At 40.8% G+C, this 14,898-nt stretch overlaps 1 protein-coding gene across 1 annotated transcript; it reads right to left on the minus strand.

The window, feature by feature from the left end:
* Positions 1 to 13,060: 13,060 nt before the first annotated feature.
* On the minus strand, positions 13,061 to 14,510 carry LOC115192556 (peroxisomal biogenesis factor 3-like). The gene is made up of 4 exons (XM_029751197.1): positions 14,256 to 14,510; positions 13,987 to 14,057; positions 13,816 to 13,897; positions 13,061 to 13,660 (listed from the first exon to the last, which is right to left on the minus strand). Exons 1-3 carry the CDS (start codon positions 14,454 to 14,456, stop codon positions 13,819 to 13,821), a joined length of 351 nt encoding a protein of 116 aa, XP_029607057.1. The 5' UTR covers positions 14,457 to 14,510; the 3' UTR covers positions 13,061 to 13,660; positions 13,816 to 13,818.
* Positions 14,511 to 14,898: the final 388 nt, after the last annotated feature.

Genomic DNA, 14,898 nt, shown 5'->3' on the forward strand with positions numbered 1-14,898 from the left:
CCATTGAATATTATATTAATTATTATTAATGTTATTAATCAACAATATTATACCATACCATTGTTGTAGCACTAATGCCACCGTATTTATTAAGAGGGGCTTCAGAAGTGTCTTCATTTAGTTTCTCTCCTTTATAGAATGTGTTGACATGCCTCTTGGTCCATCATAGCTGGTTAGTTGATAGTTATCTAGTGTTGCTGAGGCCATAACCCATGAGGTGTCTTAATGAGTATAGTGAACAGTGAGTGTCAGAGAATTCCCCAGATAATTTGATACAGTATGAGATCTAGGGAAACCCTAGCGATATTCAGAGACATTGTTCAAGGCCTCAGTATTATGAGGCCCTAAATCAGGATTATCTTTTAATACAAATATTAAAGGATGGTTAGCAGTAACCATCCTTTAATATTTACAAAGGTCACTGTTACAAAGGTCACTGAAATCAGGAACTAACATGTACTGCCCTTCATCGCAACCACTATTGCAGCTAAAAGGATCCTGTGAGCAATGGCTGGATAAGGTGAGGGCAAAAATTAGTCTAGATGTAAATAGGCTCAGTGACACTCTGTGACGTTGCACTTTCACAAAGCCAAAGTTGGGGAGATGAGCTCACTACGTTCGGGACGTTGACTGACACGGTAGCCTTTAAATAATCGTTTGTAGCTTTCTCAACACTGTACATTGGCATCGTGCATGGACAGCAGAAGTCATAGTTATTTATAAAGCACGCCCCAGTTAAATCAGTACTACCTCCTCTAGTGCGCTCACCCTTGAACGCAGCCCAGATCCCAGCCCTGTGTTTGTGTTTACCCGGCTGCAGCCATAGCAACGCCCTCCCACCTAATGGACTTTCATCCTAGGCATGCAGACAGGCAGGGCAGGCAGCAGAGGGCAAGCCTCGACTAGGATTCCCAAGCCCTTCATAGGCCCTGACCTCATTTCCTTTTGCAGCTAGGCTCCCTGCATTGTATTATTTCAGTGTAATTTGTAGACTGGTTACATGAACTTGGCAACACATTCTTCACATGCAGCCCCAGTACTGTAGGTTGTTTACCTGGAAGCAGTGGATAAGTTGCAGAATCAGGGTTGAGAACATGTCAGCTAAAAAGGTTGTTGACATTCATCCACTACCGTTTGGGGTCACTTAGAAATGTCCTTTTCTTTGAAAGAAAAGCACTTTTTTTGTCCATTAAAATAACATCAAATTGATCAGAAATACAGTGCAGACATTGTTAATGTTGTAATTGACTATTGTAGCTGGAAACTGCAGTTTTTTTAAATGGAATATCTACATAGACGTACAGAAGCCCATTATCAGCAACCATCACTCCTGTGTTCCAATGGCATGTTGTGTTAGCTAATCCAAGTTTACTGTATTTCTGATCAATTTAATGTTATTTTAATGGGCAAAAAATGTGCTTTTCTTTCAAAAACAAGGACATTTCTAATTGATCAGAAATACAGTATAGACATTGTTAATGTGTAAATGACTATTGTAGCTGGAAACAGCAGCTTTTTAAAAATAGAATGTCTACATAGGCGTACAGAGGCCCATTATCAGCAACCATCATTCCTGTGTTCCAATGGCACGTTGTGTTAGCTAATCCAAGTTGATCATTTTTAAAGGCTAATTGATCATTAGAAAACCTTTTGGTAATTCTCTTAGCACAGCTGAAAACTGTTGTTCTGATTAAAGAAGCAATAAAAACTGGCCTTCTTTGGACTAGTTGAGTACCTGGAGCATCAGCATTTGTGGGTTCGATTACAGGCTCAAAATGGCAAACTGGCCCTAACCAGAATAGAAAGAGCAGTGGGAGGCCCCGGTGCACATCTGAGCAAGAGGACCTGTACATTAGAGTGTCTAGTTTGAGAAACAGACGGCTCACAAGTCCTCAAGCTTCATTAAATAGTACCTGCAAAACACCGGTCTCAACGTCAACAGTGAAGAGGCGACTCCGGCATGCTGGCCTTCTAGGCAGAGTTGCAAAGAAAAAGCCATATCTCAGACTGGCCAATAAAAATAAAAGATTAAGATGGGCAAAAGAACACAGACACTGGAACTCTGCCTACATTTGACATTTTAGTCATTTAGCAGATGCTCTTACCCAGAGCGACTTACAGTAGTGAATACATTTCATGCATTTTTTTTTTGTACTGGCCTCCCGTGGGAATTGAACCCACAACCCTGGTCTTGCACACACCATGCTCTACCAACTGAGCCACAGGGAAGCTAGAAGCCAGCATCCCGGAGTTGCCTCTTCACTGTTGACATTGAGACTGGTGTTTTGCGGGTAGTTTTTAATGAAGCTGCCAGTGCCGACAATTTCATTGATGGAAGCTACAATCTATCTGCAATATTAAAGCTGATCTACCCCCTTAAAAAAAAGAAGAAAAAAAAAAGACCAGTGTAGTTCAGTGTAGGAGAATATACACTTCCGTGACAATAACCAAAGAGTCTGCATTTGATAGTGAGGTATTCCAGATCGGGAAACAAAAGGACTGTACTTCCTGTACTTTACCACAATGACATCATGAATAGTTAATCATGAAACATACACCTCCCCCGTTCTATTTTCCGGAGAGTTCTTTCTTCCTGTCCGCACGATGTACAGAGAATCCCGATGGCTGTATGGACGGGGACAGTATATCCAGAGAGATATATATATCTAGATTGTATCACTGATTTACTGGCATTCATTTCTAATGAATTGTTACAATAACTCGTACTCTTCACAACTTGCAGATGCGGCGTCATATGAGGACAGCCATGTGATTCTTTGTTGTTGTAACTTCACTGTTTTGAAGTAGGGATCAAATGAATGCTCATTGCTTGAGCCTGCCATTATGGGGTCTTTAGCCAACAGGATTCCTCAGGTGAGGTGACATCATCTCTCCAATCTGTGGTGTGACTGCAGCGTGCATCATCACAGCACTCTGTGATTCGTTAATGAGAACACTGGCCCGGGACCAATCTGGGCTTGGGGCAGAGATTACTCCAGGGACTGGTTTAAGAAATCAATAAAAACACACACACACACACACACACACACACACACACACACACACACACACACACACACACACACACACACACACACACACACACACACACACACACACACACACAGGGCCTGAGCAAATGGAATCTCTGCTCTGAACAGGCTGCTCCGTTAGCACGCTTACAGCCAACCCTCTGATAAGGGCTGCCAAAGACACATGGCTGGTAAACAAGCCTAGCACATGGTTTAGATTACATTGCTTTTAGATTAGTTTGAAATACTTCTCATTATTATTTATAAAGCTACGGTAGCCTACAGTTGAAGTTGGGAACCATTTCTCTCCCAACATGCTGTATGCCTATGTGATAAAGAGATAATAAATAGCCTATTTCACTTGAAACCACAGCCTCAGCAGAGGCTTGTGATACTTTGATAAGGGTTGTTATTGTTATGGGTTTGATAGGAAGAAAGGTGAGCTAAGTCTTTTGACAGGGAAGGTTCTGGTGATTCATTGCCAGTTGTGATGACTCACCCTTCATTGCTGGAGAAGCAGACATTTAAGATTGAAGGATTAAGTTAAGTAGAACAGATATTCAAAAGTAACCCACTAGTGTCAAAATGCTAGAGATAGTGTAATAAACAATATATTTTATTATCGGTTTGAATTGGGTCATAAAACATTCACATTTTCAATAATGTACTACACTAATTTCATTACAGCATACACATCAATATCTACCAGTGGAGGCTCCTCAGAGGAGGACGGGGAGGACCATCCTACTCAGTGAATTTTATTTTAAAAAATATTTTTTTATATAAAGCTAAACTAAATATTTTCACGTCACCAAATAACGGATTAAAACACACTGTTTTGCAATGAAGGTCCACTGCAGTGCATAACGTGTGGTGAGTAGTTGACTCAAAGAGACAGAAAGACAATAGTTGAACAGTTTAAAAAATATATATATTTTCAAAAACATTAAGGAGAAGCAGCAGAGAGAGAAAGAGATATCGTTGTATTTTTTCTTCTTAGTTTACCTTTCACTTACTTAGCTAATGCAGCAATTATTTCCTACTCAACAACCTGACTCAACCTGACTCAGCTAGCTGGCTAAAGCTATCCAACACTAAAACTCTTCCAATTCAAGGAAGGCTTTCTGTTTAATTAATGTATTGTCACCGGGGCCCGCCGGTGTAACTGGTAAACTGCTTGCTGTACACTGTACTGCGTGATTGTACAAATGGATTGGATTGTGGGTTTACTAACATGTTAGTTCTAGTTTGTTGACTATATCGTTAATGTGGTGACAACGATGTAGGCTGTGTAGCTGTTAGTGGTTATGGTGTGAAGGTTTGGCTTGAAGAGGTTTTTGCGCCTGGACAGAGTTGTGTTGTGCACTTAAGTCCACGAGCGAAGGGAAAATGTGATAGGAGGGAGAGTGTGTAGATGCGAAAATTAATTATACATCTAGCAAAGTGATGATGCTGTATGTGGCTGCTATGAAAGTGAACTGTGTGTGCGGATGATCAAGGTTGTATTCATTTCACCGATTCTGTTGCAAAACGTATCTTAAACTGAACCAAACAGAATGAAACGGAGAGCAACCAACCTGAATTTGTCTAATAGAAACTCTCATGTTTGGACTAATGATTACACTTCAGATCAGCTAGGTGCAGGCAAGCGAGTGCAATGCGATATTGAATGAGTCCCTGTCTGTCACCTTGATTACTCCAATCTGGCTCTTTATCTGTTATCTTATGTTGTGAACTTTCATTTGTTGGCTAAGTTGTAGCAACCTCATGATCGGTATAAGGCAAATTCGGGTATCATGTAGTAGCTAGCCTAAACCTATCGATGTTACATTGAGCTGGATGAATGGAAAATGATTAACAGTCATCCAATATGCTGTAATAGAAAAGGCCTCCCTAAAAAAAATCGTCCTCCCTAATCTTAAATGGAACAGACCGCCACTGATATCTACAATACAATACCAGAATGTATTAGTTTATGTTATCTGTTAGTAGCTACTGTTGTCCAGCCTTACTGTGTGTCACTGTCAGTTTAATCGAGAAAGAATACAAGGTTTGAGTTCTTAACAAAGCCATATATTTTTTTCTGAAAAAAACTAAAGGGACATGACTGACCAGCGAACACATGTTAAACTTCATTGGTTATGGTTAGGTTAAGATTAGGGTTGAGGTTAAGGTTAGGGTTAGGGTTATGTTATATCATGCCAGTCACAATGTCCCTTTTTTATTTTCTGAAACCATAGCCACTTAACTATAGACAATTCTATGATTAAATAACCATATGTTAAAAAATAAATCACAAAAAAACTAAAAGTTTGGAAAACCTGAGGTTTGAAAGTAGTCTGAGGACAGAAATGTAATGACCTCAATCTTTCTACAATATGCTCTGTAACAACATGCTATTGCAATTAGTTATGCAAACTAGTACTGTTACATTCTAATATATAAACCTGCTTAGTCATTCTCAGAGTAGGAAAGAGCAAGGAAAATGTCTGACGCAACATCTCTGAAATGTTTACCAAAAGTATCTCCCATAATGTTCCAGGATGTCTGCCTTCATGCCTTCAGCTTTTTGACCACAGTCATGTGATAGGGGAATTTCCTGTTAGCTGGCAAGCACACAAGAAAGGGCACACTCACAACAAGTCATGTGATTGGAGGTGAGCTGTTTGTGAATGTGCTTTGTGGAAAACACCCTAACAATTACTCAGCACATTTAATTGCTTTATGTAACAAAGCATCCATTATGGACATTTACACTACCCCTCTATTTAGGCACCAAAACTGCTTTCGTCAGTATGACTAGACCAGTTTCTCCCCATGCCACACAATTGGCAAATGATTGCTATCACTTTTAGCATCACTTAACCCATATTAACCATGGACTTGAGTGCACACTGTCCTTTATTTAGCCTTGAACCAGGTCTCTGACTGGAAAGCTTTGTTATGAAACTCTGGGAACCTTGACTAGGGCCATTAGAGAAGTGCCATAATGGCACCACCAGATCAGTCACAATCTTACACTCTTTTGTTCTTTAGGAATTAATTTTCTTTCATGTCTATGTTTCATAAACCGCCGACTGTGTTGAGGACATAAATAGCACAATGTAAAACCACAGTCTAGTAGCAGTCTACTCTTCCAAATCACTAGACGCACTGATGAGTGGGTGTGTGACGAACATGCCTTCTTTCATTGCAACAGAAATAAAAGTCTTTGTTCGTATTTGGTATTTTGTATCCCCATTAGCTGTTGCAGAAGCAGCAGCTACTCTTCCTGGGGTCCACACAAAACGTGAAACATGACAAAATGCATAATACTAATAGACAAGAACAGTCACAAAATTTAAAATAAGAACAATACAACTAAAAAAGTCCTGTACTGCATACACCATATTCATATACAGCATATACAGGTAACTGACAAAATAAAGGAAACACCAACACCATAGTGTCTTAATAGGGCATTGGGCCACCATGAACATGAACAGATTCAATGCTCCTTGCCATAGATTCTACAAGTGTCTGGAACTCTGTCGCAGGGAGGCCACATCATTTTTCCATGAGAAATGTTATCATTTGGTGTTTTGTTGATTGTGGTGGAAAACCGCTGTCTTGGCGCCGCTCCAGGATCTCCCATAAGTGTTCAACTGGGTTGAGATCTGGTGACTGAGATGGCCATGGATTATGGTTTACATGCTCATCAAACCATTCAGTGACCACTCGTGCCCTGTGGATGGTGGCATTGTCATCCTATGGGGGCATAGCCATGGTAGCCAAAATAATGGCCTGACAAGCATTTCTATACATGACCCTAAGCATGATGGGATGTTAATTGCTTAATCAACTCAGGAACCACACCCGTGTAGAAGCACCTGCTTTCAATATACTTTGTATCCCTCATTCACTCAAGTGTTTACGTTATTTTGGCAGTTACCTGTACATACAGGTTTTTAGATCATACAAGGTCAGTGGCGTTGTGCCGGGAGGTTTTGCTTCACTTGTTTTTTTAAGATAACTTTGCTACTTGCCTGAGTGATCCGAGTTGGAATTGAGTTCCATGCAACCATCGATTGATACAACACGGTGCGTTGATTTGAGTACGTTCTGGATTTGGGGACTGTGAAGAGTCCCCTGGTGGCAAGACTGGTGGGGTAAGTGTTGGTTTTAGAGCTGTATGTAAGTTGATTATACAAACAATTTGGAATTTTCAACACATTGATGTTACTTACAAGAAATAATGCAGTCAATCTCTCCTCTACTTTGAGTCAGGCGGGACTGACATGCTGTTGACCTTAGTCCTCTGTGTACAGTGAAGGGAAAGACATGCTTTTCTGTGCTTTCTTGGGTCCTTTTTTGCAGCTTCTGGCCATATAACCAGGCAAGTCAAGATGTGACAAAAGCAGAGGCTGCAAGACTTGTTTAGTCAAATGTTATGTTAAAAATGCAGAGCACCTCTATCACAGACATACTTCTCCCCATCTTTACAACAATATAATCAATACACCTTGACTATGACAGTTTACAATCTAAGGTATCACCAATAAGTTTAGTCTCCTCTACTTGCTCAACAGCCACATTATTCATTACCATATTCAGATGAGGTCCAGTACTTAGGGAATAATTTGTACCAAATACAATGCTTTTGGTTTTTAGTTATGATCAGGACTAGTTTATTCGTAGCAACCCATTCTACAACTGACTGCAACGTTTTGTTTAGGGCTGCAGAGATTTCACTAGCTTGGGATGCTGACATGTACAGTGCTTTCAGAAAGCTGAAATGTCTTGAGTCAAAAAATATGAAACCCCTTTGTTATGGCTAGACTAAATAAGTGCAGAGTAAAAATGTGCTTAACAAATCACATAATGAGTTGCATGGACTTATTCTGTGTTCAATAATAGTGGTTGACATGATTTTTGAATGACTACCCCATCTCTGTACCGCACACATACAATTATCTGTAAGGTCCTTCAATCAAGTAGTGAATTTCAAGCACAGATTCAAGCACAACGACCAGGGAGGTTTTTCAATGCCGCGCAAAGAAGGGAACCGATTGGTAGATGTGTTAAAATAAAAAAGCAGATGTTGAATATCCCTTTCAGCATGATGAAGTTATTCATTAGGCTTTAAATGGTGTCCCCCAGGGCTCTGTTCTAGGCCCTCTCCTATTCTCACTATACACCAAGTCACTTGGCTCTGTCATATCCTCACATGGTCTCTCCTATCATTGCTATGCAGACGACACACAATTAATCTTCTCCTTTCCCCCTTCTGATAACCAGGTGGCGAATCGCATCTCTGCATGTCTGGCAGACATATCAGTGTGGATGACGGATCACCACCTCAAGCTGAACCTCGGCAAGACGGAGCTGCTCTTCCTCCCGGGGAAGGACTGCCCGTTCCATGATCTCACCATCACGGTTGACAACTCCCTTGTGTCCTCCTCCCAGAGTGCTAAGAACCTTGGCGTGACCCTGGACAACACCCTGTCGTTCTCCACTAACATCAAGGCGGTGACCCGATCCTGTAGGTTCATGCTCTACAACATTCGCAGAGTACGACCCTGCCTCACACAGGAAGCGGCGCAGGTCCTAGTCCAGGCACTTGTCATCTCCCGTCTGGATTACTGCAACTCGCTGTTGGCTGGGCTCCCTGCCTGTGCCATTAAACCCCTACAACTCATCCAGAATGCCGCAGCCCGTCTGGTGTTCAACCTTCCCAAGTTCTCTCACGTCACCCCGCTCCTCCGCTCTCTCCACTGGCTTCCAGTTGAAGCTCGCATCCGCTACAAGTCCATGGTGCTTGCCTACGGAGCTGTGAGGGGAACGGCACCTCCGTACCTTCAGGCTCTGATCAGGCCCTACACCCAAACAAGGGCACTGCGTTCATCCACCTCTGGCCTGCTCGCCTCCCTACCTCTGAGGAAGCACAGTTCCCGCTCAGCCCAGTCAAAACTGTTCGCTGCTCTGGCACCCCAATGGTGGAACAAGCTCCCTCACGACGCCAGGACAGCGGAGTCAATCACCACCTTCCGGAGACACCTGAAACCCCACCTCTTTAAGGAATACCTGGGATAGGATAAAGTAATCCTTCTAACCCCCCCCCCCCCCAAAAGATTTAGATGCACTATTGTAAAGTGGTTGTTCCACTGGATATCATAAGGTGAATGCACCAATTTGTAAGTCGCTCTGGATAAGAGCGTCTGCTAAATGACTTAAATGTAAATGATGTAAATGTAATAAATCCAGTCACTAAAAAGATACAGGTGTCCTTCCTAACTCAGTTGCCAGAGAGGAAGGGAACTGCTCAGGGATTTCACCATGAGGCCAATGGTGATTTTAAAACAGTGAAAGGAGAAAACTGAGGATGGATCAACAACATTGTATTTACTCCACAGTACTAACCTAATTGACTGAGTGAAAAGAAGGAAGACTACACCGAATAAAAATATTCCAAAACATGCATCCTGTTTGCAACAACGCACTTAAGTAATACTGCAAAAAATGTGGCAAAGAAATTAACTTTTTGTCCTGAATACAAAGCGTTATGTTTGTGGCAAATCCAACACATCACTGAGTACCACTGTTCATATTTCAAACATGGTCGTGGCTGCATCATGTTATGGGTATGCTTGTCATGGGCAAAGACTAGGGAGTTTTTTGAGGGGGGTATTAAAAGAAATGGAATACAGCTAAGCACAGGCAAAATCCTAGAGGAAAACCTGGTTCAGTCTTCTTTCCAACAGACACCGAGGAGACAAATTCACCTTTCAGCAGGACAATACCCTAAAACATAAGGCCAAATCTACACTGGAGTTTCTTACCAAGACGACATTGAATGTTCCTGAGTGGCCTAGTTAAAGTTTTGACTTAAATCAGTTTGAAAATCAATGGCAAGACCTGAAAATGCATTCAAGAAATGATCAACAACCAACTTGACAGAGCTTTAAGAGTTTTCTTTTAAAGAATAATGGGCAAATATTGTACAATCCAGGTATGCAAAGCTCTTAGACGTACCCAGAAACAGCTGTAATCACTGCCAAAGGTGTTTCTAACATGAATTCTTTCAGGGGGGTGAATACTTATCTAATCAAGATATATTAGTGTTTTATTTTTCATAAATGTTTAATGTTAGAATTCTTCTTCCACTTTGACATTAGAGTATTTTGTGTAGATCGTTGACCAAAAATTACAATTAAATTCTTTTTAATCCCACTTTGTAACACAACAAAATGTGGAAAAAGTAAAGGGGTGTGAATACGTTCTGAAGGCACTCTATAGTGTTGAAACATCTGCATACATAGACACACAGGCTTTGTTTAAGGCCAGTGGTAGATCATTAATGAGGAAACAGTAAAGGGCCAAGATAGCTCCCTTTTGGAATACCACGCTTGACATGTTTTACATCAGAGAACCTCCCATTAAAGAAAACCCTCTGTGTTCTAATAGATAGATGGCTCTCTATCCAAGATATGGCAGATGTTGTAAAGCCATAACACATTCGTTTTTCCAATAACAAATGACAGTCAATAATATCAAAGGCTTCACTGAAATCTACAATACAGCTCCCACAGTCTTATTATTACCAATGTCTTTCAGCCAGTCATCAGTCATTTGTGTCAGGGCAGTACATGTTTCACCTGATAGGAACATGGACTTTATTTCTTTACTTACTACTTTTATGATCCCTTTTAATTGTTTTTAGTATATCTCGGCAACTTAACATATTCTAAATACAACAAATACTTTACATCTAATCACACTTTACAATTTTGAGAAACAAAGGTTAATAAGGTTTTGTTTGCCATCAGTATTTTCTAGAACTCGTAATAAATGGTGATGTTTCAAAAACAAGTAAAGTACACAAAATATTGTATGTTCTAGGTCACTTTTGAGCTTTAACTTTATAAATCATGGTGGGAGATACATTTGTGAAATAAGACCAAGGAAGTTAATCAAATGTTTGTCCCAAAAGCATTTGATAGAGATGTAGCCTTCTTGATCCATCATACATGTTAATTGGCAGGGGCAGTATTGATCCATCATACATGTTAATTGGCAGGGGCAGTATTGATCCATCATACATGTTTATTGGCAGGGGCAGTATTGATCCATCATACATGTTAATTGGCAGGGGCAGTATTGATCCATCATACATGTTAATTGGCAGGGGCAGTATTGACGCAATGGGAGTCCAGTATAGTGTTAGTCCTTACTGTTCTGTGCTGCCCTCTGCTGCTGAGCAAAGGAACTTCTAAAGAGACACTACAGTATGACCCTGAAGCAAAGTGGTCCATAAAATAGTTACCTACATTTATATTAGGAAACACAAATCAAAGGGAAACTGAATATATTAAATCGTGATATTTTATAATAATTTTCAATGTCAATGCTACAGTACTTATATTTTCTGTTGTCATTCAGAATGTTATGTTACAAAAGAGGAAATAGACAGGCTTACATTCTCACTTCAAGTACCCAAACAAACCTCAAGGTTAACTTTAAGGCCCACCCCCATTCCCTAACAGAAATATGAGAACATTTCCAATTTCCATGATTTAAGAAAAAACATTGACATTTCAAAGACAGAGACAAAGTAGACGAAGTCAATAGTGCAGTGAAGTACTGAACATTGTTGAACAGAAAGTAGACCTAGAGGTTGAATGCGGAATTGCAGCCTAGATGGCACAGCACTGGATATCTCAAAAATCCTTCTTTAACCTGTCTCGTCCAATTCATCTGCACTGATTGAAGTGGATTTAACTAGTGACATCAGTATGGGATCATAGCTTTCACCTGGTCAGTCTTATGGAAAGAGAAGGTGTTCCTAATGTTTTGTACACTGATTCCTCAACAACAGTAATAGAAAGGAAACACTATAAGACATCTGTTTAAACTCAAACTGACAGTTGGTTCACTTTGTTATGCTTAAAGCTGCAATCCATAGCAGTGAAACTGCCGAGTTTATTTGCGATATTGGTCAAAGGATAGGAGTGCCCTTTGATATTTTAAGTAGAAATTGTGCACAAATATTGCATTTTAAAATCTGTTATATTAAAATAAGTGCCCTTAAATATAGACACACATAGAGAATTCCATAAATCAGAGTGATCTAAATAGGCGTGCCAAAATTCAGCATTGTAACATCTCCCTTTGTCTCAGGTCAGTGCGACAGCCATCTGCACTGATCTGACGTGAGACAATGATGGACTTGTCAAAATTCTGATATATAGATTTATGTTATTTGTCATTTAAAAAAAAATATATAAAAAAAATAAAACCTGGTGTTTTGTGGTGGAAAACAGCGAGGGACAAGCATAGCGTCAACCCTGTTAGCCATAGATACAGGCTAGAAATATTTTACGCTTGAATTCAATTGCCCTTTCCTGCTGCACACAAGCTTCCATTACCCCGCCACAAGGAGATTTATGGCTGATTTAAGATGAAGTCACTTTATTTGGCACATACTATGGTTTTTATTTTTACCTGTTGATGTGGTAAAATAGTTATGATGAATGTGTACTCTTTATTGCAGAATGTTAAAATTAGGTGAAGTACTAAAAGTTTGAAGTACTAAAAGGTGAAGTACTAAATGTTTCTCGCAAAGTTACACTACTCAAAAAGGCACCTAATTGGTGGAACAACACATATTACAACAAAGACTTTACTTCAAACGACAACAAAAATCCCTCGGACATCATTGCATGAGCGATAGAACAGCAAAGTATGTATTTTGATTTTTTTTACACCACAATGCTGGGTGCTCATTTCCTCAAAACAAAAACAACAAATGCTCCTGGGGCAGTCAGTGGCTCCTTTGGCAGATTTCAGCTTTAATGTACCAAAGCAACAGCTATGTAAAGTGGGATAAGGCTTTCAGGATTTTCTTCATAATGACACAGGAAAATTACCTGATTCAGGGAGCGCTGTCTGGCTGACTTTTTAAGCCTTGGGGAAACAGATCAGTAAAGGTAGGACAAAAACTCAAGATCTTAAGATTGAACCTTTATTTAACTAGGCAAGTCAGTTAAGAACAAATTCTTATTTACAATGACGGCCTACCGGGGAACAGTGGGTTAACTGCCTTGTTCAGGGGCAGAACGACAGAGGGTGCAGTGGGTCTTTGACCTTGAAGTGTCCAGGTAACGGCAGCAGCAGTTTACAACCCTACAGTCCACAATGGAACACAGTTCTCCCACCAAGGACAGGGAGCAGTAACTTTCCAAGGACCCGATCCTCTTGAGTTTTGTGACTTGGTACAGAGAATAAGTGCATTTGTTCCTCCATCTGTCCACAGCGTCATGCAGACATGCCGAGAGGTCCAGGTCTACCAGTAATATGTCCACTCCCTTATTTCTGCAGTTCATGGGAGGTGCTGAATGTCTCATACACATTGGCAGTAAACTCCTTCACTTGGTCTATCATCAGGAGATCCTGCAAAGAGGGAAGGTGTCAAAGTCTTAGAGTCAAGACCTCTTGAAACTTGCTGAGATTCAAAAATTAAGGAAATGCTTCCACAAATCAAATGAGCTCTTACCTGTACAAAGCGACTTGGTATTTCACTGTAGATCGAGTGGATCTGTCCATTCACAAGCTGGATTATTTTGGCAACTGGTAGACTTAAATTCGAGAGTCTGAAAGAGATTTTGGGAAGGACACTAATTGATCGGCAGAATTTATTTCCTACAAAAAAGTTGTTTATTTTATGTGGCATTCAGACAGTGATTTACTACGATAAGACAACCTTTTATAAATTGCTGGCAATTAAATTCATCCACAAAAAACAGACCCATCAGGTGTAGTGCTGGGGGCGGAGTCTTCCTGTGCTCTCGGTGGGGAACTCTACCATGTTGTCAAGCCCAAAGTCCGGGCTGGAGGATAGAGAGGACACAGTTCAGCGCGCACACACAAAATAAGCCTCTCTTAATAAGGGTCAATGAGTTTTAGGCCTCGGTCTTACCTTTCAAGCACATCTCTGGTCTCATTGAGCAGCTTTATCTTAGTGATATCATTCTCCGTCAGACCACAGGCCTGTCAAACAAACAATTAAATAATGTAGAACCCAGTATAAGCCCAAATAAACAAGAAGAAAATACATTAAGTTGTATAATGTGCACCAGTTCATCACCATTACTGACCATGGTTGACAATCCAGTAATGTTCAAAATAAGAGATCCCCATAGTGGAGCTGTGAGTAGTCCAGGGGTAGTGGCAGGTGAGGGCTGTTACCTGTGCAGCCAGAGTATTCTCCTCATCAGGCATCATGTACCAGGAGAGACTTCTATATGTGGAGCCCCCATCCCCCTCCTCCACCTGGGCTCTGATCTGATTCAGGTGCTGCTCCAGCTCCTGCAGGGACAGACTCTGCTTCAGGGACACCCTGGGTGGGGGTGGACATAATACAAATAATATAAATAAATACAATTTCATTTGACCGACACACAGACACTGACAGACAGACAAAAGAATCACATACGACTTAACAACAATCCTCCTCCTGATGTGGTTTGAGGTGCATTGTGTACATGTGGTTGGCACTGTCTGACTTACCCGCCTAATGTATTCTGCTTTCTTCACCGCCGTTATCATCTCACTCAACCCTTAGGAGTGAGAGAGAATGCATCAAATGTAAGGATGCTTTCCATCACATGGAACCAATTTAGGCTAATAAACATAGCATATCTGAGAAGACTTGTTATACTACAGGCCTAGCTATTTCAGAAAGACGTGATTATCTCTTACCATCCCCAAGGAGGTGCTGGATGCTGGAGAGGTACTGTTGTTGCACATCCGGAGGGGCCAAAGGCATCTGGTGGAGCACAGGCCACAGAAATCGCATGCATAGACCACCCCACATTGAACATTTAAGGGC

This window comes from Salmo trutta, chromosome 1, assembly GCF_901001165.1.
Source record: "Salmo trutta chromosome 1, fSalTru1.1, whole genome shotgun sequence".
Taxonomy (NCBI): domain Eukaryota; kingdom Metazoa; phylum Chordata; class Actinopteri; order Salmoniformes; family Salmonidae; genus Salmo; species Salmo trutta.